The sequence below is a fragment of the Dicentrarchus labrax genome, unplaced genomic scaffold (genome assembly GCF_905237075.1).
Source record: "Dicentrarchus labrax unplaced genomic scaffold, dlabrax2021, whole genome shotgun sequence".
Taxonomy (NCBI): Eukaryota; Metazoa; Chordata; class Actinopteri; family Moronidae; genus Dicentrarchus; species Dicentrarchus labrax.
Window position 1 is genome coordinate 14,108,317 of NW_026136716.1, and position 24,287 is coordinate 14,132,603.

The 24,287-nt window shown below is 39.8% G+C and overlaps 1 protein-coding gene across 1 annotated transcript; it reads left to right on the plus strand.

Annotated features, from left to right (window-relative positions):
- Positions 1-13,470: 13,470 nt before the first annotated feature.
- LOC127378955 (sodium/myo-inositol cotransporter) lies at positions 13,471-23,938 on the plus strand. The gene is made up of 5 exons (XM_051428335.1): positions 13,471-13,577; positions 17,082-18,053; positions 18,176-18,371; positions 21,381-21,508; positions 21,608-23,938. The coding sequence occupies exons 2-5, from the start codon at positions 17,414-17,416 to the stop codon at positions 22,831-22,833; spliced, it is 2,190 nt and encodes a 729-aa protein (XP_051284295.1). The 5' UTR covers positions 13,471-13,577; positions 17,082-17,413; the 3' UTR covers positions 22,834-23,938.
- The last annotated feature ends 349 nt before the right edge of the window (positions 23,939-24,287 follow it).

Sequence of the window (24,287 nt, forward strand, 5' to 3'; positions counted from 1 at the left end):
CATAGTCAGCAGTGTTACAGACACTTTGTATGCTCAACCACCTTCTCTTCTGAAAGAGATCCTGATTTAGAATCACCAGTATCAGATTCAGCCCTCATAGTTTGCATCCTACCTGAAGGGACACTCCTATCAAGTGACATGGAAAGGATCAGTGCCTGAACCATTCTGCCTAGACACTGGGGTTCCACAAGGCTCAATCCTGGAGCCCCTTTTCCTCTACCACGGGCCAGATATAAATGATGCATATGCAGAAAAACCATGCATAAACACATAAACTGGTATTTATGAAAGAAAAGTATGCAGTGAGAATGTTTGCACGACAGACTTCAGACCAGTTGTACACACGGTTTAAGCTGAGATAGCTGCAGATGTTATGTTAAGGTGTAATATAATGTGAGAAGTGTAACCATAGAGTAAAACAATGTTTGTCCAAAGCTCCTGTGCTAGCAAGTAAAGCTATCTGTCCATCAAAATCACTGGCACCAGAGTGCAGGGCAGTATGCAAGGTGTGCCCAGAGCCAAACTTGACAAGAAAACCACCTCGGTACTGGATTTCCCTGTCTTTAAACTGGCCTTTGTTGGTCCGTCAGAGGCTGTTTTAGGTCTGAATCTATGCAATAACCACACCCCATTTGTTTGAATATAACAGATGGGAATAAGAAGAGCTTGAAATGAATGTGGAATTGGGTCCTATGAAAAACGTCCTATTATTTTCCTATTAAAGTCCTGTGTATTTACCTATATTGACTTATTTATATATGTATTGTTTCATTTGTTTATTTCATAGCCATATTTAATTATTTATTTATTATTGCCTTAAATGGCATTCCATAATCATACGCCACAGGCTATAACCCACCTATTCAGACTACACTTTGACACCCCAAGCTAGCATTGGCTTAGGTCTCATTTCCAGAATAAAAACTGTTGCACATATTTTTTGGGGAAATCTTTGTAATATGTATTGCATAAATGTACAGCTGGAAGTGAATCTTTGTTTGCAAGTCAAAGCCCAACATTTCTTCAAATAGGCGTTCGACCAACGCTGGAAGCTTTTCTTTCTCTTGAAATGGTTTTATAATCTGCTTTTAATGAATCACAATGCCCTTCAAGAAAAATGTTACCAAGTCAAATACATGTAAGCACACACTCTCAAACTGTTACATAAGAGCTCTGAGCGCTGGTTCACTGCATCAGTTGTTACTTCAAAGAAAGAAAAAAACAAAGAAAGAGAGAGAGAGAGGGGGGGGATGGGGTTTATTCCTCCTCATTCATTTGTCAAGTTCTCTCTCTCTGAAATAGCTGAGCTAGCGTTTGGTGTCAGCATGTTTGCGAGTGTGTGTGTGTGTGTGTGTGTGTGTGTGTGTGTGTGTGTGTATGTGTGTCAGATGTCCCCCAGACAGTAAGAGGCCTTCATTTAAAATGACTGAAAGAGAGAGAAACGAAGAGAAGGAAGGAATGAAAGAATCTGAGAGCCAGAACTTTCTCTCTCTCTCTCTCTCTCTCTCTCTCTCTCTCTCTCTCTCTCTCTCTGTCTGAAAAAGAACCAAAGGAAGAGAGTGCAGGACATTAGTTGAAAATGCTGCCATTTTATACCACCAGTCACCCCGGGGAGTGGCAAGCTACTTACTGGCAGGGCTAGTTAGCTACTGTAGCTGTTGAGCTAACAACTAGCAAGCTATCTAGCCGGGAGTGTGCTAGCTCTAGTCAGCCACATGTGGGCTGTTTACCCCCCCCCCCCCAGCATTTTCTTCTCAGTGTGTACATCATTTTATTCAATTCAGAGTTTAATTGAAGAGGGATAAAACAGCTCCCAAGCTAATGAGCTTGCTAACTGACAGTTCCCCAAATAAAGTGGTTTAGATCATCTGACTGCTTGTGTTTCGGGCCCCTGTGGACCTCATTGTAGCAATTTCCCAGATCTCTGCAGTTATTTGGTGAGCACAATGTTACCATAACTGATGTAAAAGACTATGAAAATAGGACCCAAGCTGTAATAAACTGGAGTTATCCTTTCTAGCATAAGCATGTAATAACATGTAATAAGATTTGTGGTTTCCTTGTTGATAAGACCAAAACACTAACAGCTGGTTTCAGAGTATTCCTTACTTTAAGCACCTCAGGTATGTTCTTGAAGGATTTATTAGAGCACTGATTATTTGGAGGGTTTGGGAAATATATTCTTATGTTGCCACGGAGTCAGCTAGTTAGCCGACGGCTATAACTTTACATTTTTTACAAAGTGGCACCATTGAAAATATACCAAATCAGCAGCAGTGCCCTCTTGAATGCTCCTATGTTAAATAAAACACAATAAAGTGCCCTCTAGGGTGCCTTCTTTGTGGAGAAAATGCGGTAAAGCTCCCTTTAGGGTGCTAACCCTAACCCTGACTAAGCTGTTTCACCATTAATGCATCACAAATTTCCCAAAAGCTTTTTAATGTTTGGCTCCTACCCCTCAAACAGCCTGTCACTGCAATGGACATATCTGAAAAATATACTGTAAAACTTCAATTAATAGCCCAGACAATTATTTGCTTCAATCACTGAACTATTATTTGGAACAGGCCTCTAAATGAGACAGGCCTAATTCCTTTTGCACAAAACTGTTGCTTAGCAAAGATGGAATGCTATCAAATTGTTTTTTTAAACTAGTATGAATATTGCTTGTATAAAAATTAGGCTATCGACTAACATATCACGTATGAATCATTTATTTGAACGTTTGATACTCTGGTGCTCATGGTTTGCAAAATATTAACTGAATGATTGAACTGTTAAGGATCTAACTGATCTAAGGGTGTGTAGCATGTTCATACTGACAAAAGTTTAAACATTTATATTTGTGCAGGAGATCTAAGCAGCTTAGAACCTTAAGAGGATTTATAAATCCAAAGAATTTCAATAAAATCCAGACCATGTCTCTAATTGAGACCTGCTTTTATTTGTAAAAACATGTAGCCACATCAGGCATCTAACTGGGACCCTGCTTTTAACTGAAGTTTTACAGAATGTATCATGTCTGTATATTCAGTTTGGACTCAGTTATGACTTTAAGGAATTCATGGACAGTTCATGAGTGGGAGAAACAATAACTAACTTTGCATTGTTTCTTTTTAACACTGTAGGCTACCTTTGCTTCAATTTGGTCCCTCTTCAGCTCTCCTAGTCTGAAAACCCCTGCATTAGAGCAACAAAAACAGTTTAGGAATCTGCTGTGAAATATCTTTGTATCCATTTTCTACAGCTAATAATTATTCTTAGTGATCACTAAGTTTATTTATTCTTTGGATTTCACCTCAACAATAACTTTTTGTAGCCATCTCAGCCTCTTTCTTTAATTCACTCTGCCTTGCTTCCACACACAGACTGTCTGCTTCATGCTGTCAGGAGTATGTTTGCAGAGGTCACAAAGTCATGTGTGTTTCTCAAGTTTCTCAGCCACCTCTCTGCGCTCACACACATGTATCACCATAGCAACAGCTGTGAATATACACGTATTACTATGGCAACATCAGACTGTACATATGCAATCAAATTTCAGGGGTTCAGTTCCCAGTGTAGCTTAGTAGCTAAAGCTGAGCAATGCTAATGCTGATGGTTCCATTCCCACCATAGCTGCCAGTATGTACCTTTCATGTAACCATTTCACCGGTTTTACCATAGTCTACAATGAATGACAACATGCTCACACAGCCTATATCAAGTTATGTGAGGTACGTAGGCAATTAACACCCAAAGCACCAAATATGTTTCCTATGAATTACAATTTCCATCCATCTGCTCTACCCGCCTGTTCTTTGAAGGGTTGCGGGCGGTCTGGACCCAAAATACCATCCTAGACATTGGGCAAAAGGTGGGGACGCTCACATTCACTCCCGCATGCTTTTGGACTGTGGGAGGAAGCCCGGAGAAAAGTGACTCAGAATGAATTACGATATCATGCAACTTATTTGCAGTGGAAATTTGCATTTGCTGGCAACATTTTGCTACAACAGACAAAGTGATGATACTGTAGTGGGAGGAAGAGGTCGGGTGTGTTCACATCTTGTGTCCTCCTTCAAGTCAGCATTGACTTCCTCAATATTCAACCACAATCTGTCTCTAACCTGAACGAGGTTCTAACCATCCATCCATCCACGAACCAACCAGAAGTCACTTAATCAGATTTTAGTTTCCACAACTTGATGTAATGGGGAAAATACGCAAAACAATCCTTATTCAGGTTTTATTTTTGCCAAGCGTATAACTGCATCTTTTGAGCTTTATCAGTGGATGGAGTTGGCTTTGGGGGGTTACTTGCATGTTAAGGCAGTGAAGTTAAGAGCAATGTGCAAAAACTTGAATTCAATATCAGCCAGAGGTCAAAACTAGGTAGTCAAACAAGAAGGTAAACTGTGCCAGGTAAAGGACAGGCGAAGAATCAAAGTTCGGGATTCAGGCAGCAGGATAATCAACAATGGACGTTAGAATACTTAGCAGAGTTCAAAACAAAACCATTGATGAAGCGCACTTGTTCAGAAAATGGGTATTGGTTTAATTTAAAATCCATCTAGAATGGTCATCAATGTCTCTTTCAATCGTATGCCTGGTTGCCAAAACTCATCTCATTGGAAATGGTAAAAGCATTCTTTTATTTCTGTCTCGGTCTTGACTCTGTCTCTCTCGTTTGGACTTTGTCTTGACATGGACTCGAGCCTCTAGTCGTGGTCTCGGGCTCGACAAAGGTGATATTGACTACAAGAAGGAAAAGTGTATTACACTGGCATCCTAACTTTCCAAAAGCTTAAATTAACTCTTCTAACTTCAGTATAACCTTTAAACAGTCCTAACTTTCACTTTTCCACCAGGTAGTGTCAGCTAACTTTTTTACTCTGTGCGGCTGCTCCTTTATCGCTTTTACACAACTGACGAAATGTCAATAGGCAGAACTTTGACCACTCTTATTGGTTAGTGGTTTTGTAAATTTTCCAAAAAGAACAACTTTGGATTTCTCTACAGCTCAATTGCCATGTTTCGATGTGTCTCAGTATGTTTTCATAAAGAAAAACGATGACAGTTCTGCGGCATGAGAAATGTAGCATCGGTTGCTAGGTAACAGACATAAAAGTTAATAAGTGATGTTGGATTGAGTATTTCGTAACCTGAGACAAAACAGAATGAAGTAAGATAAGATAGGATTCCTGAGGTTAGTTATGGTTTCCTTCTGTAATGTGGGAAAAGTCCTATCTTACACTCTTCCCATCATAACTTTAGACATAGAGAGGAAGTTTCTGTAATAAGGCCCCAGGTGAGTGAGTGGGTGGAACAGGTCAGGTGATGAAACTGGTGGGAAGGGTTATGAGAGTACAGGAGGGTGCGGCTGTGTCTGCAGTGACGGTAGAGTTAGTAACAGGAAAAAATAGAAATATATAGTGTATAATTTATATAAAGTGGCCTCTTTACAAAAATCGAACGTGGAAAAGCAGAAACAACAGATCTTATATCCAGGTAAACAGCGCTCCTGATCTCATGTGTTCTGTCTGTGCAAAGATTCACTAAACCTTTATTTATACTGAGACACCTAAGATACATAATCAACATACAGACAGCGTATAGCCTCTATTTCACACCAGCCTGACTGTTAGTGCTTTAGTGTTCCTCAAAATTCAATCATATTTTTCATTAACCCTAGGGGTATCACCCCCCTCCCCCCCCCACACACACACACACTATACACGCTTCTTGACGATGATAAACATGTTGGAAGTGATTTTTCCATCTGCCTTTCATTCCTTCCACCATCTGCCATCACCAGCAACTCTGAAAGCGTCAGCTCTGTTTGTGTTAGAAGAATAGCACCCTCCTCCTCTTCCTCCTCCTCCTCCTCCTCCTCTGTGCTGCAAGAAATCCCCTTTTCCATCCTGCAGATTCACGCCAAAGCTGACACAGTGACACCAGGGCTCCCTATATACCACCCCATTTCTCGCAAAAATATGCATCGTGTGATCATGATAACAACAGCAACAATAAAGTTATTAAATATTGAAACAAGGCTCCTGCACAAGACAGAACCTTAAAGGAATACTTCAGCATTTGGGGAAATATGCCTACCTGTTAATTATTGAGAGGTTCTGGTAGCCAGATCTTGTTACCTTTGGACTGTTTTCAGTCTTTGTGCTAAGCTAACCAGATACTGGCTCCAACTACATATTTAGCATACAGACACGAGAGTGGTAATGATCTTCTACTTATAGGGGTTTTAGGGGTTGGGTTGAGGGAGTAAAGGGTGTTTAAAAAGGTCAAATATTTCTCTTGTAATTTTATCTTGCCATGAATATGAACAATAAAATATTAGATTATTTTATATGAGATTAGATAACTTCATTAATCTCCAGGGTAGAAACTAGTTTAGTCACCCATGCACTGTGACAGAAAACAAAGGAGACAGATGGGTCACAGCAGAGAACATACAAAGCACTGTGAAATATGTACAGCCATTGAAGCACCAATAACACACAAACCATCACATCCTCCAGGAGGATATCAGTGCAACTCAGGAGCCTGCTGAACGAAAAAAACAATACAATAATAACAACAAATGAAACCATACATTTATTTTATCTTTATTGCTCTTTTTATAACTTGTATTATCTTTTATTATTCACCTTGTATTCTTGTCTTATTCAGTTAACTTGCATTAATCTTTTTTAACATCCTATGATTTGTCATTCATTTGCATTTTGAATTGCACTGATTTGTTTGAAAGGTGCTATATGAATGAATTTTCATCGCTTGATTAAAATTGAGGTCAAAAATACAACATGTCATTCATAGGTTTCACAGCGGCGGGCACAGAATACCTGCTAAATCACTTTTAGACTTCTAAAACACAGAAGATGACCTTTCAACTGATGGTTTAACCCTCTTAAAGGTCCAGTGTAGTGTCCCCTAGTCTGGATCCTGAACCCTAGGTTGGGAACAGCTGCCTTAGAATGAACTGTTTTTATTTACAGAGGCAGCAGGTCCTCTTCTATGGAGTCCGCCATGTTTCTACAGTAGCCCAGAACGGACAAACCAAACACTGGCTCTAGATATGGCTTTTCATGTTTGGGGCCACTATAGTTTCTCCTACATACTTGTAACAGGAAGGTGGGGGTGGTAATCTGCAACTACACCGCTAGATGCCACTAAATCCTACACACTGGTCCTTTAAAGTGTTCTTTCCTCTAAAACCTTTTCCAATGAATCAGGCTTCAAAGCAATGGACCTTTTTCATAGCAGCCATTTTGAGGTTAAATAGTAGGGTAAACATAGGTGTTACCAATGATACTATAAGGTCTATTGGTGGTTGGTTAATCCAGCCTTGGGTGACACACAACTACAATGTACTTCTAGACAGTTTTTCAGTAAGTAAACAAGAAAGTTACTTTAAAAAGGAATACGTGAAGGGATTTAATTCAAGTAATTCATTAATTCTCATTATTAATTCATTATTTCCTACAATTTCCTTTCATACCCTGGCATTTGTGTTTTTGTAATTCAGGATGTGTATGATTCCTGGGACAGTATAATGTTACTCCGTCAACCCTTAGCCTCAAAATACTGCTTTAAAGCCAACAAGCCATGTTTAGCTGTTTGTCTGTCTGTCTGTCAATCAGCTGAGTGCAGGAACAGGAGTGTGGTGGACTCGCGGGGATGCTGAGGGATGAGATTAAATATAGTCTGTAAAAACGGTCTTTTATCTGATGTTTTTGGTTTTCCTCAGTAGGGGTACCCGTTTGTCTGCATTTGATTGACAGTGCGGGAGCATGAAATTTCAAGTCAGTATTTCGCTATGAAAATGGTCCATTAACATTTGATGGGTAAAGAAAAGAGCCTCGCCTCTCTTTTGTAGTCTTTGGAGAGAGAGATTGCAAGTTTAAAGAGAAAGCAGACCAGGGATTAGAGAATGTTTCTAACAGCATGTGAAGTATTTTCAGATCAATAAAACTGAGAATTCAGAGCAGAGAGCCAGTTGAGCTGTTTGTTCAGTGGGAGAGTGGCGCCATCCACAGTCTAAGATTTTAAATAGCACACTGTCGTCTAACTTTACTGTAATACACAGTGAAGAAGAGTTTTCTCTCTGCACATGCTGGGAGACACATTAAAGTTAAAGTCCCCTCCAGTCAGAAATCAATCAGTGTTTCTTCTTGTCTGTGCAGAATGATGTATGTACAGAGTTTGTCACTAGAAGGATGTTTTCACATTCATCTGCTGAAAGTGGAAAGTTTCTCTGTGTCGATTGAAAATCTGATTTTTAAGGGGCGGGGCCTAAGAGCATGATTTATGACATCACAAATGGTTTGGAAGTCAACCCTGGTCCAGTATGCAACTTATACAGGCAGTTTTTCCTTGCCCCCGTCAACAAGTGCTTGCTCTTGGTGGTACTGTTGGGTCTCTGTAAATAATGTTATAAAGAGTTCGGTCTAGACCTGCTCTATTTGAAAATTGTCCTGAGATAACTTCTGTTATGAATTGGCGCTATACAAATAAAATTGAATTAAATTATTACAGTGTGATGTAGAAACTTGAAGCCACCAGTGCACATCCACTGAGAATGGACTTTACAGTGAAGTAGGAGACATCTTGTGTCCAGCAGGAAAACCTTGGAAATGAACAAAATTAGCATATTCATAGATTCTGGGATTTTTAATGAGGTAGAAGGAGTAGATGCCTTTTAAATATTTTAATGTGGAAATTAGACTTTTTTTGTGGAAAAACATATCAGACAGACATTATTGTTCCAAACAGACTGTTTGTATATATGTATTATCACATTTCTGGAGAGGATGTAACATCTCCACTGCTCCCTGACATACATCGTTTACATTTTTGATGCTTTATTGGAGGGATGAATACCATTCTGGGTTGAGATCTGGTCAAATACCAACACTTTGGGTGGGGGACTTGAAGGTAGTTGACTGTTAAAGCTATAATATGAAATATTTCCACATTAAAATGTATATAAACACAAGACCTGTGTTATATATGTTCTTGAGTTTGGTACTTACATTATCCCAAATGTTTCCAACAATGTTCAAACCCAGAGAAATCTGTCATTTTATTCAAGTAAATCAATGGCATTTACGGACCGCGGCTTTAAAGCAGCTGCATTCATTTATTCAGGCTTTTTCTTTAAATCAACACCCAACAACACCATCAGTTACAGCAGATATAATGTTCACTGATGGATTACACAATTTAAAGCAAGTCTGTGCAGGTTGATTTACATTCAGTGAAAAGCAGTGGGTGCATGGATGGAAAAGCACATTAAAAAAACTGAAACACTGCTTTGAAAACAGTTAGCAGTGATGCAAAGCATGGGCTTAAATATGCAAAATGGTTTTAAGACATTATCGGATCTAGTATAGCTTTTCTTTGTCTGTGTGCAGAAAAACAAGCTCCAGTTAGTGCATCCCCTGCAGTGAGCAGTTTTGGCTCATGCGTGGTGCTGATACAACCAACACTGGCTTTATTGTGGAAACATGTTAGTTTGAATCCGGTTTAAAAAGTTGAATATAAAGTCCACAGAGTGGTGCTTGAGTGGGTTGAAGTGGGTCCACAGCAAAAGGAAAAAAATCTAAGTTTAAAAAGAAACTTGGGTTCCTGTCCTGGCTGCAACCACAAATAATTACCATTGCAAATGTAACCAAAACACAGCAGCCAGGATTCTGTTTTAACACGTGATGTTTTCATCACATGCACAGGTCTGTTAGGAGCAAGCCTACTGAGAAAGGATACAAATACAGTTGTTGGGCACCCTCCAATCCCGTAGTTTTACATATGGATTTACTAGTAGAGGAAGGATTGGGAGTGTATACGAAACAGTTAACACAAATGCAACCAAACCCCATGTATTCTGCGTGACTGTGCAATTTTGTCCAATCACCGCAACCTTTCCTGCAAATTTTACCAATCAATGTAGTTTCCTGCGCAAAACGTTGAGCTATATCTCCCCAAACTCACTTTATTTGTAGATGTGAAGATGCAGACCATGTAGACATGAACATCTCACATTTACCCTCCAAAGATAATTTAAACCTAACATACATTTTGTTGTCATCATTTTTTATGAATGATATAAAAAAACACAACTATTATTGCAGTTTTCACTTTCTCCTGCAATTTTAGTAAAAAACTCCCTAAAAACAGCGGTACAGTAAAAACAGTAATTCTTTAAGAAAAGTTGCCTTAAAATCAGGCTTTCAGGCTTGAGTGAATCCTGGAGGGAGTGGAAATCGCCATGTTGGACAGTTATGAGTGTTATATATCAAATGAAAGCTCTCAGTGAGATAATTTCAGTGCCACAACTGAAATGATGACCCATATGTTGTACATTAAAGAAGGCTGAAAGTTGTAACAGTGGGGTTTTGTTAAGTGCCAAATAGGTAAGATAAGACTCTAAAAATATATTTAAAAAAGATGAATACATCTGTAGTTATACTGTTTATAGAGGGTTTCAAAGGTTTTTAACAGAAAAATTAGAATCAGTTGATTTGCAATGTTCCTTGTAGCCGAGAATTTTAAAAGCCTTTAATATTGTTTATATTTTCAAAAAGTTTCACACTGCGAATTAGTAAAATATCTTTTTGTTATATTCTCCTTGTGCAGCGATTTGTTCTGTCACTGCTCTTGTGTCTTTCAAGGGCTGGCTGCTTAAATTGCTATGCATTAGCACCATCTGGTGGCTGAATAGAGCAGCAGCAGCATGTACAGTTCAAACTGGAGAATATTTTTTTAAGTATAATTGTGCTGAAAACACGAGGGTTTTTATATTTTATTTAAAAAATAATACAATTAACACACACTGTAAGTTATTCAAATGAATTGTTGAAATGGATTACATTGAATGTTTTAAGTAACACAAACTCAGTTTTGTAAGTTAAAAAATATTCTTGAATAAGGACATTTTACTAGGTATTTTGTTTTCAAAGCACAAATACAAATTACTAAATTAAGTCAGTGTCACTTGAGCAAGAAAGGTTTTTTAACTTACAAAATAAGTACATTTTACTTAAAGATATTTGCTGCAATGAGTTTAAACAATTTTTGAAGTTGTTTTTACAATGCATATTAAATAATGACATGAGGATGAGAATACACACAGTTCTGTGGCACAGTTCACAGCAGAATGTTGAGATGTGAAAGAAGCAAAAGCCTATGGTTTATGAAAAGTGCAAAATCACGGTGTGTGTGCAGAACGCAGCATGTTGTTGTAATGGTAAGGTCATCCCTGTCTCGGTAATGGGTAATAAGGTCTTCATGTTCAACACACACACACACACACACACACAAACACGGAGACACTTGCAAATAAAGTACTTTGCGTACATTAATGCAGCGACTGATAAAATAAAGTCACATCAGCAGAAATGCAAAATTGCATGCACACCTGTAAACCTGTAAACAAACGCGTAAAAACAAACACCCTCCGGGCACGCATACACAGTGCAAGATCAGGCAGTGTCCACGTTCTCCTGACACACACACTGAGCGAGCAGGTGGGTTTATGAGTAACAGTGTTACATTAAATGTTTCTCAGGGCCTCTTGTGCATTAGTGTGTGTGTGTGTGTGTGTGTGTGTGTGTGTGTGTGTGTGTGTGTGTGTTGTGTGTGTTCGGTGTTGGATATTGTACGGTGTGCTTGTCTTAAATGTCATAAAATGTCAGGATCTTTGGTTCACTGATCAAGCCACGTGGTCAAACTAACACAACATGAGGTGTACAGAACACAAGACATCTCGAAAATAACAGAAAAGAAGCCAAGTAGGATGATTAAGACGCACTGTAAAATTTTTTGAGAAAACCCAGAATTTCAAGGCAACTGTCTTCACTACATGTTTTCAGGTCAAACAAAGTTTTGAAACTTCTTTAGAAAAACTTTAATCTTAATCTTTAACTTTTACAAACACAAAAATCTATATTTCATAGCTTAATATATATAATTGATACATTGATTGATAATATAGTTCACAAGGTCAACAAAAATGTATTTCAAGACTTAAAAGTTCAAGTTAAACTCATAATTATGAAGTTTAGACAGTTTAAAATGAGTTTTCTTAATTAGTTTTTTACTGTGCAGATACAGGAGCAGCTCGGCATCAGAGAAACACAGATTTTTAAGGTTGAACTACTTAATTCATGGTTTTTACCCGTTTTAATCACGGGGTCTGTTTTGGAGAGGAGACTTCTGTGGACAATTCGTTTTACAGAAACCTCTTGAACCATGAACACTGAAGGAATCCTAACCGGGAGAAGCTGACTGCAGTGACAGCAATGGTGGTGAAGACAACAACTCTGATGATCCCAGGTTGCTTCACAAAGTCAACAAACTTCATCTTTTGTTTTTCTTTTGAGAGACCCCCATTGCAGCAGAAATTACATATTGTACTTTAAGGGGAGACGCAAATAAACAAAGTGTAGTAAATTAAACACTTAAATGTGTATTTGGGTGTTTTCTAGCCCAAAATCTCAAATTTGACCACTGCATGAAAAAAATCATGTTCTTGTGTGGTGTCTCAATGAAAAAACTAAATATAATAAGATCAACAGGCACTGCATAAAATCCTGATTTAAGTACTACTTAAAGGTAAGTAAACTTAAAGTGTGTAGGATTTAGTGGCATCTAGTGTTGAAGTTATAGACTGCAAGTCACTCACTTCACCCTCCCCTCCCAACTGCGAGGGAGGAACTACAGTGGCCATGAAAGGCCCTATCTACTATCTACAACCAGTGTTTGCTACTGTAGAAACATGGCGGTTCAGCATCTCCGTAGAAGAGGACGCTCTCCCTCTGTCGATGAGAACAGCTCATTCTGAGCTAACGAAAACACAAGGACACTTATTTTCAGGTGATTATACACTAATGGAGACATACCAACGAATACTATATTCCATTTCTGCCAATAGATCCTCCTAAATGCTACACACTGGACCTTTAAGGTGGAATGTTTTTTTGCATGTTACTCATTGTGTTAAAAGGTTGTGAATCAATCTATTAACACCTTAAATGTCAATATGACATATTCATTTGTTTTCTAATCAAATATAACTCGTATTGAGTTAATATAAATTAAATGAAACCTATGCAGCCTATTAAATCTAAATATTCCTCTTTCTTAGGAATAACGAACACAATCTTAAAATTCGTGCCAGCCAAAACCCATTTTTGGACTTTGTGTTGAAACAAACATTTTGAATTGATATTTTCTTAAATATTTGCCACAGACATTTCAGGACACAGTTCTGTTGAATAGATCTGACCTAATACAGCATTTAAAGTCTACATGGCCACAGAATCATTTGTTACAATGTAGAGGAAAAATGTGCATCACCATCATCATCCTCATCCTCTTCCGCGTATTTTCCCTCCACCCAGGTGATGATGATGATGATGATGATGATGGCGCTGCTGTGGGCGGAGGCTTCCGCTCCTGTTAATAGGCAGAGGACGCTGCAGACGTAACCAGATGGAAGGAGCTCAGAACACATTGTCGCCCAACCTTCCACTACAGAGGCGAGCTGGGGGACACCGCTGGAGACAGCAGCCGTCCAGCAGGTATCTGAGGTTATTTACTGTTTAAATCGCGGCTTTAAGACCGCCATAGAATTTCAAACAGGCGACTTTTTGCTCATTCATTCAAATCAACAGTTGTGTTTTTGTCTAGAAATAGTTTTGAGAAGCAGTACCATGTATATAACATTACAACATTTTTAATTTACATAGGAAAGAAAGTTAAAGGTGACTTATAAATTCAAACGCACAACATAGTACAATATAAGAACTGTGCAATATTATAAGAGTATAGGGAAAATACAATGGAAACTGGTCACTGTAATGTGCAGTCGAAAAATAGAATATATAGTATTATGGATAATTAAAAAGTGCAGCTACCATATATTTTATCGCTAACCAACTGTATAAGAAAATGATTATTATAGGAATGTCTTAGAAAACTTGCAGTGCCACACAAAGTCCCTTTGAACTATTATTTGACAAATAATTAAAATTAAAGAACTATTAGTATATTATATCATATATACAAAGAGTTAAAGCAATGTCATTTGAAAAAAAGTATCCCATAAATAGCTACCAGTCTCTCTGTAGAGTAATGTGGATATTAAAAGGAAACCCTATCACAATATGATCAATAAGCCTTTGATTTACGAATAAAAAGTCAATGAAATACATTAAAGTCACTGCAGAATAAATATACAGGTTCACAGCCACACCTTGATTAAGTTTAAGTCTTTACTTTAAAAGTAAGTAGTGAGTGAAAAACAGGTTAGACTGAGTGCAAATAAACAGTTCTCACTGCCTCTCCCTCCCTTATTAGTGACTGCTATGTAATCCAGCAGAACCACTTAACTGTAGTAAAACACACTGGTAATAAAGGTTGTGTAGGGTGCAAAACCTTTAGTGCGTTTGAGTTTTAAAGGACGTTCAGGAGAAAAATGAGCCACAACAGTGCATCAAAATGTGATTAAAATGCATTCAAATTCCCTTGAAACCATGAGGGTGAGAGAGTGTAGTGGTGAGTCCCTTCATTTAAGATTTGATTTAAAAATAGAATAGAAGATCCCTGTTTCAGTTTAGTTTTTTTTCCTTATCCAAATCAAGGGTTTGAGGATAGAAGTTGGTAAACGCTGTTCAGATTGTAAAGCCCTAATGAGGCAAATTGTGCTTTGTGACTTTGGGATGTGTTAAAAACTTGACCTAAGCCTAGTAAAAAGCTGTGCAATGAACATCACAGTTTCAAAAACCTCCCTGCAGGTCCAAAACTTAGACGTTTCCTAATAAAACTCTAAAAGCTGCAAACAAAACCTCTGCTTACCCAGCATTCTCCTCAAGAAGTTGGTTAACCTTGTACTAATTATTTTAAATCAATATTGACTCTTCTGCAAGTAGCATTGGGAGTAAACCTGTTTTGTAAACTACAGTGGATCCAATGTACTCTGGTGAGGAAATGTCACTGATGCTATTGTTCCAAACGGTTTCCACTAGTGAAACATTTTCAGGCTGCCTGTACAGAGCTAAAATAGAGTGAATGGAGCGATTTTTGCATTTGCAAAGACTTGCATGCGTTCAGACAGTCGACCCCAGCTGTCCTCCACAGACCAGATCCCTCTGCTGAGCAGCAAACGTGGGCAACAAGCACAAACACCAGCCCTGATGCAGGATCCTCATGCTACAGTCCTGTATCATGGCTAGTGATAGCATTGCTAAGAGAAAAAGCAGCTGTGTACTTAATATTGACTATTGCAGTTCAATACCATCAGCACTGAGCTTTACCCATCTGCAGGGCCGTAACCAGGAGGTAATGAGCCCCTTGACCACAATGTTTTCTGGCCATTTTGTGAACAAATATATTCTTTTAGTGAATTTCTTCCCAACTCCAGGTCTTATTAAACTATTGCCTATAAACAGGCTTCTGTTCCAAGCATTTGCCCACTACAGTGGCTGCAAAACATGTGAAAAACAGCCCTATCTAGAGCGAGTTTTTGGTTTGTCCGTTCCTCTACTGTAGAAACATGGTGGTTAAACATGGCGGACTCCATGGAAGGTGAATACATACCTAGGAATATTATATTCCATTTTTGCCAATAGATCCTCCTAAATGTTACACACTGGACCTTTAAATGAGGGGTGTATAAACCAAAGTACTGGACAAATTGAAACTTTTATCTGGCTTCATCCTTTGGGACCGTTTATCTCTGCACCAACTTTTCATGGTAATCCACCAAATAGTTGTTATTTATATTTCAGTCAAATTGGTGCACCACTTAGTGGGGCTGTGGACAGATACACACACAGACACACACACAATCAAATATATGTTTATGCCTAGTAGAGATAATGATCGCATTGAGCAGGGTTCTTGCATAATTCCTTCCAGGGGAAATCAAACCTGCTCAGTCACTCCTGAAGGACTGGCAGAAAGGGTTAAGTGCTGACTGCTCTACTTTCCTTAAACTCAGCACAAACAGCTGTCTGTCATTCCCGAGCTCTTCCACCCTCGGAAAACGCCGCAGAGATGAGGGGACAATAATTTCTGAAAGGCTCTGCTGTGCAGGTGCATCGGAAAGACAAGACAGAAAAGAAAAGAAACATGTTTTACTGTGTTTACACAGCTTGCAGGGATCTTGATATAACCAGGGGTTGCCTTAATCAAGACTTCCTTCATTTACCAAATTTCGCAAGCCTTTATGGGTTTTTACTGACATTTGAAAAACAATGTGACTTGTGTTACATAAGTGTAACATGAAAAATACAAGTGACATTATAGTTAAAACAGAATATCCAAGCCATGAGCAGACTTGGAGTGCAGGAGAAAGGAGGATTGGATGTTTGGACATCCTAAGGAAAAGATGTTGATCTGAACAAGGAAGCCACCCAACTGATTACATTTATTCCTCGTGGGGAGTACTACTCAGCCTGTAAAAACAGTTGAATTATGTCTTTGACGGCTCTGAATGAATGAAGAAATTAAAAAAAAGCTTGGTTTGGGATTTGAGGACCAGAGTTTGACAGTTCTTTCGTGCCCTTAGAAACATAAGTTGACAAAACAAGAATGTGTGGAGGTGTGGCCATTTCCCTGGCAGGTAGGGTTTAATGAAAGACATTACTAAATTGCATTTGGTAAATGTAGGATCCAGTGTTTTTGGAGCTTGACCCATACTAGGGATTAAAAGTCAGGATATCTCAACCTTTGTTGCTTTAATTTTGACTATTCTTTTAATACTTCTTATTCTTACAAGTGCAATACTAAATTGCGGGAAAACTCTTTAACACCAGAGCACAAGTTATTATCTTTTGTCTACTTCTAAAGAGCATCAAATAATATCTTGCATAGTGACACACTGTTGGTGTGAAGATTAATGAGTGTATTGACATAATCTCATACTTTGGATGACCAAAGAAGCAGTGACCCTAAAGGTGTTTGGTGCTACATGTACTTTATAGAGGCATTAGAAATGGTAGGCAAATGTCTCAAACTTGGTTACAGCATAATTTGCCTTGCATTGGAAAGATTCATCTTGTTTGTACATTTGTTTGTTGCAGGATCCAGATGACCATTTTCCTTTGACACTCCCTCAGTCAAAACATAGCAACATTGTGCCGCCATTTTGTAAGCTGTCAAACCACAACCTGCATTGATTACCAAAGCTGAGGTAAACTAGAAAATATCAAAAAAGACTACTTAGAATATTTTCTTAGAATCAGATGCCAAAGGAACAAGGAACATTTATCTCGGACCTCCCCTTTATAACTGATGGACTTAAATTAGTGGAAATTTCAGTGTTGCAAGTGTCTCCACACTTGCATTTCATATCTAAGGACATAACTAAATATAAAGTGCAAAGATATTGCACCTGCTACATAAGTGCTCAAATATGGCCACCACAGCCAACATGGAAGTGGCAGACATCATCATTGTAGCAATCTACTTCATCCTGGTGCTACTGATCGGCTTCCTTGCCATGTGGAAAGCCAGTCGGAGCACAGTGAGCGGCTACTTCCTCGCTGGTCGCTCCATGAACTGGGCGGCTGTAGGAGCATCTCTGTTCGTCAGCAACATAGGAAGTGAGCATTTCATTGGACTAGCTGGATCAGGTGCTGCTAGCGGGTTCAGCGTGGCTGCATGGGAATTAAATGCTTTATTACTGCTCCAGCTGTTAGGCTGGGTGTTTATCCCTGTGTATATTCAGGCCGGTGTCTACACCATGCCGGAGTACCTGTCCAAGCGGTACGGCGGGAGGCGACTAAAGGTGTATTTTGCCGCATTGTCTCTTATTCTGTATATCTTCACCAAGTTGTCCGTGGACCTCTATTCCGGAGCCTTGTTCATTAAGGAATCCTTAGGATGGAACCTCTATCTGTCAATCATCCTCCTCATTGCCATGACAGCTTTGCTGACAGTCACAGGAGGTCTGGTCGCTGTCATCTACACAGATACGGTCCAAGCATTCCTCATGATCGCCGGGGCACTCTGCCTTACAGGCATCAGCCTCTTCAAAGTGGGAGGACTTGAAGGTCTTTATCTATCTTCTGTTTTCACTGAAATTAACCAATTAATTTATGATTACTAATTATAAAACTGTTTGATCTTTATGCCATACCATATGCTAACCCATGTCCTGATATGTCATTTTAAGGTATGAGGACGAAGTACATGCAGGCTACTCCAAACATCACTGCCATCTTGCTGTCTTCATCCAACCTGACATTTTCTGAATCCTGCCTCCACCACCTAAACCCAAAGCCAGATGCCCTGAAGATCCTTCGAGGCCCAAGGGATCCAGACCTGCCTTGGCCCGGTTTCTTACTGGGCCAGACTCCTGCCTCTATTTGGTACTTGTACAAGTCTTTCCATCTAGACTGGTTTAGTTCCATGTATTTTATGGTCCCCAGAAGATTTATTCCAACCTAACCTGGCCTTTTTTCTTGAAGCAGAAGCAAGCTTGTATAAAACAACAGTGAAAATAAATTGATTGACATTTCTGAGCACATTCATGCTCCCCAGAAGAGCATGGGTGCTTGGTTTTGGATACTTCATGAGCTTCCCTGTTGGGATTTCCTTGGGAAAAAAATTATATGTTTAGCTTATATTGTTCATTCCATCCAATATTTTTGCATTGTAGTCACATGCACTGCAGCTACAGGCCACTGGAAAGATAGCAAGTACTTTTGGTACTTTTTTGGTCTCTACGCTAAAGAGTGAAAATGTTGGGGTGTGACTCAGGAGGTAGAGTGGGTCATCCACTAATCAGACCATTGGCTCTTCGATCCGCAGCTCCTTCTCCTTGAGCAACATACTCATCCCAAAATATCTCCCAATATTGTGCATGGGTATGATTGTGGGTGTATGTGGCATGTCATGTAAAAGCGCTTGTGGTCGGAAGACTAAAAAGTCCCTATACATTGTCGTGCTCGGTAGGGGGCAGGATTTGGGTATTAGCAAAATATTAATAATGATCAAAAATACTTATTAAAAATGTAATAATTAAAATTAATTATTAGGGTAATTAAGTAATTAATATTTTGATTATTAATTACAGAATTTTCCTCGGGGCACCACCCTGTTACCAGGGACTAATCAATCAAATCTGCAATTTACAGTCTCAAAAATATATGTAGGTTACTTTAACTTTAAAATCTAAATATTTAAATCAAAGGTGAGACCAGACATATGAAGGCGTGAATGCAAGCACTGACCCCGCCAACCAGCAAGTTGTACAATAACACTCCACACAATGACCTCAGAAACCGACTATTTAAGATATAATGCAGTTTATTTAACAATGAATCATCAATTAACTGTTATCATATAATTATAATGGGTATACAACAATAACCACTACTAAAGAAATCAAAGATTGGCGAATATATAAATGCCTGGATATAGTGTGTGTGTGTGTGTGTGTATATGTGTGTGTGTGTGTGTGTGTGTGTGTGTGTGTGTGTGTGTGTGTGCACGTGTAGGTGTATGTGTGCGTGTGAGAGAGAGAGAGAGAGAGGGTGTCAGGAGAGGTGGGCGAAGCACACCCACGCGAGGGGAGGTGTGTATCAAGGTGACGGCCTAGATGGAGGAGGAGGTAACGTTACAGTGATGACGAAGTCTCACTGATGACGCTACACTGCCTTCCCAGAATGGCGGTCAGTTTAAATGGAATGTGTGATTTACAAAACGTGTCTGCGTGTTAGGGTACCGTTATCTGGTCCCCAAAATAGCTGGCAAAACACGTGTATAGGTGTGTGTGTGTGTGTGTGTGTGTGTGTGTGTGTGTGTGTGTGTGTGTGTGTGTGTGTGTGTGTGTGTGTGTGTGTGTGTGTGTGTGTGAGAGAGAGAGAGAGAGGGAGAAAAGGAAAAGAGAGCGTGAGAATAACGCGTGCGCACCGGAGCCGAGTTTCTGACCCGCACCCTAGGATATCGAACTGAGTTATACCCACTACAACACAGCGAGATCAGACTCTGATGAGACGATCTCAGGCCTGTGTCTTTTAACTAGCGGGTATACAGTTCAATATTCTCAGATGTGCGGCAGTCTGCGCTCAGCGGGACCTGACACACTTTTGGTAAAACAGCTGTGTCGGCGGCGCGACACTTTAATGTGAAAATCCAATACAATATATATATATATAACTATAAGGACTCAGCGGTCCGTTTCACAGTTATACAGTAATGTGAGGATACAGGTACAATTTATCACGGTAATGATTACACAAATAATACGTTCCTCAGCTGAATAGGAGAGGCCGTGGTCTGGTCCCAGACTAACAGCAGCTGGTCCCTCGTTTGGCAGTGTACAGGATCAGCAAAGTCAACTTATGTGAAGAAAGCAGCGATCAGCGGTTGGTGTTTCTTCTGACACAAAAACTTTGTCCTTCTGCAGGTAGTTAAAGAGAGAACAGCGGCTGCGTGCTGTCTCTGCGGGATCTGAGTTTGAAGACGGATGGCACACTTTTAGAAAAATAAAAAAGGGTTTTTAAAAAGATAAAGAGAATGCTCTCTAGTGCTCTAAGAGTGGTAACTTAACGGACGGTGATCTTAGCGAGAAGCAAGGAGGAGAGAGTCTCTTGGGCTTTTATACCTGGGATGACAGTTCTGGGGTCTGCGCGGATCTGACCAATGACAGGCCGGGGTTTGGGCGTGTAATGGCTCTTAGACCACACCTAGGGCCTCCCCTTTGAGGGGTCTGAGATTTCACGGGCTCCACATTTTATGACTTTCAGTCACCCCCAAACAGGCTTTAGGGTTCCAACAAGGCCCCTGGAAAATCTCTTTGTTCAACCACAAGGCCGGACTCAACAACATGTACAGTCCATTTACTTAGGTATAATGGTACGATGTTCCATACTCACCATATTAGTTTAGTTTTGCTAATTTGCAAATGTTGGCATGCACTAAGCACAAAGTACAGCTCAGGCTGTTCAAAGTTAGGATTTTGACTTGATGGCACAAGATGAAGAGTCAGGAACTCCCCAAAGTGATTACACTGCATCCTGAGGGCGGCATTTCTGTACAGTGTACAGAGGAAAAGTCAGGGAATCACCAAAGTCAGTAGGCTTTAACCTCAGGTAACCTTATCTGTATCTGAAAAGGCAATTGATCCAATTCAGTCTCTATCCAAGTGGTGAGCTAAACGACCAGCCAACATTGTCATCCCTGTTTAAAAATGACCCTAACATAGCAATATGTCTGATCCCTGCCCACAAAGCTAGTCTTTGGCGTCTGTACAAACCGCACAGGTAATGGGGAGTGAACCAGTATTCTTGCTGATAATGCTGCTTGATACTTTGACTAATTGACCCAGCATCAAATTAATTATTAACTCAATGTGTTCTCACTGTGTGTTCCAGGTACTGGTGTGCAGATCAAGTGATTGTACAGCGGGTTCTGGCAGCGAAGAACATTGCCCATGCCAAAGGTTCTACTATCATGGCTGGCTTTCTGAAAATACTTCCAATGTTCATCATTGTCATTCCAGGTAGAGCCATTAATTGATTTTTGAGTAACTTACACCTAAATCCCTGACTGTGGACCCAATAAATGACTGATTTGAATGATTTGTTCATCATGATTCCAGGCATGATTTCCAGGATCCTCTTTGCTGATGAATTGGCATGTATCAGCCCAGAGCACTGCATGGAAGTGTGCGGTTCTGCAGCTGGCTGTAGCAACGTGGCTTACCCACGGCTCGTCATGTCAGTGATGCCTGTTGGCCTACGTGGTCTGATGATGGCTGTCATGATTGCAGCTCTAATGAGCGACCTGGACTCAATCTTCAACTCAGCAAGCGCCATATTCACGTTGGATATTTACAAGATGCTGCGAAAGCAGGTGTCACCCAGGGAGCTGGTGATAGTCGGCAAGTTGTTTGTGGTTTTCATGGTGATCATCAGTATTGCCTGGGTACCGGTCATTATCAAGATGCAAGGAGGCCAGATGTTCTACTACATCCAAGAAGTGTCAGATTACCTGACTCCACCCATAGCTGCTCTCTTCTTGCTTGGCGTCCTGTGGCGTCGCTGCAACGAAACGGGTGCCTTTTGGGGTGGTATGGTGGGGTTTGTCCTTGGAGCGTTGCGTCTGATTTTGGCATGTGTTTACCGTGAGCCTCACTGCAGCCAGCCTGATGAGCGGCCATCTTTCATCAAAGATGTTCATTTCATGTATGTGGCAGCTATCTTGTTTTGGTTGACAGCTTTGGTGACTATAGTTGTGAGCCTCTGTACTCCTCCACCCAGAAAAGAACAAATCAGAACCACTACTCTGTGGGGGTTAAACAAGAGAAAGAGGCTAAAACAGCAAGAAAATGAGAAAGCAGGAGAAGGCATCAATGCTATGAAGCCTCTAAACCATGTAAGCCTAAATGGGAACCATTTCCTTGGTAAAGAAAAGTGTCAAGACCACCTAAACAAGCAGGCCAATCATGAAAATTCTCAACCAAGCAATGGTCATGCTATCACAGCCAGTGATATAGAAACTCACCATCCAGTTCAGAATGGTTTCCACTCACCAATTTGTGACCCTATAAAGGTAGAAGAGAGAGGTGTGAGGGATGGGGTGGAGGAAGAAGAGGGCGGCTTTGGTGGAGGTGGAGTGGAAGGTGGGAGGTGTGTGAAGGTTTTAGAGTGGTTCTGTGGCTTCCAGGAGAAGCCGTCCAAAGCTCAGGTCATTACAGTCCAGGAACAGGAGAAGATTGTGGATGAGCTTCTCCATGAACCTCTACATACCAGAATTATTCTGAACACAGGACTGGTGGTGATTAGTTCTGTCGGGGTCTTTCTCTTCATCTATTTCTCCTTATAGGCTTGGTTAATTCCAAGCAGTGGGCCACGTTTGTCCTAACCTACAAGGTCTGCAGGTAAGCTGTCCTTCAGTTTTTCCTCAACTTTAAACATGAGCATGGTATTACAGGAAAACTGGTATTTTATTCTCATGAGAACTTTTTGTCAGATTGCAAATTACCATGTTTAAAAAGCCATTTGTGTACATGGTAAAGGGTTATGTTTGTCATTTTGGTCCTGTTTTTTCCCTGCAAAATTGGATTTTTGGGTAGAGATATGCTCAGGATTAGGTTTAGGAGCCACTTTTTAAAAAGAGGTTTGTTTTTTAACAGTACTTTGTTGTATATTCTAAAATATATTTTCTACACTGTATGGTGATAACTGTGAAGCTGGCTTCAGTGTGCTTCAAACAAACTCATTCATAGAAAGTGTCTGAAAGCATTGCAATATGTCTGAAAGCAAAGGTGTTGACAAAATGATCACACTCGAGGGCAGGCTGAGAGTGTGTCTGCCTGCTATCATAAAGAGGGGTGAGACACAATTAATTTTATAAATAATTCTGCAATGTAGGGCGATAATGGCACCTGACTGGAAAATTGGCATCACCAGATGTTTATCAAAAAATGATATATAGATATATATATATATAGTATACAGTAGAAGTGCCACCTTATCTCTCAAAGTCCATCATGCAACACTTCATTTTCGATGTTGGTAATTGATCTCTGAGACTTTTCTTTTTTTGGATTTGGAATCTGTAACTAGCCTCGCTAGGGAGACTCAATACTAGTAGCTAATGCTATTGTGATTCAACAAAGAATAGAGGAAATAGCACCAGGTCATGATGTAACATGTTTTTACTTGTTCAACATGTTCAACATTTTTATCATTTGTATAATAATTGCCTTATTGTAACTTTTTAACACTGTGCAGGTAAACTGAATACAATTTAGAACCTGTTCTATGCAAGAGAAGTCAAGGCAAATAACTTGATATTTCTCAATGTGACTATTGTAAGGATTTTCTCAGGAAAAGGAAGTTTTCCTCCCTCATCTGGCTGTAGGGAGTTCTTGCACCATTGTTTTACACCATTGTTTTACACAATAAAAATAAGAATGGAATACCAAGATCAGTGTTCTTTCATTGGATGTCAGTCCAGTTCAATATCTTAGTCACTGCTGATCTCTTGAAAATGTTTTCTATGTGACTAGAATGATACAGAGGATTCAAATTAGGTTTCATTGGCTGTAAAGAGCTTGTACAGGGTCATCAAAAGTACTTAACACCGTCTATATCACTATATCACGGTCAAAAGTGAACTTGACACCGTTCAGCACTCACAGGTCATTTTTTAATGGAAAAAGCACAACAGCTAACCAAACTGGTTGTTCTAGTCCACTTAAAGGCCTCCACCAGAATATGTACATAAGGGCTATTGTATGTTAACAGTGTGTGGTGAACTGATTTGCCTGACAG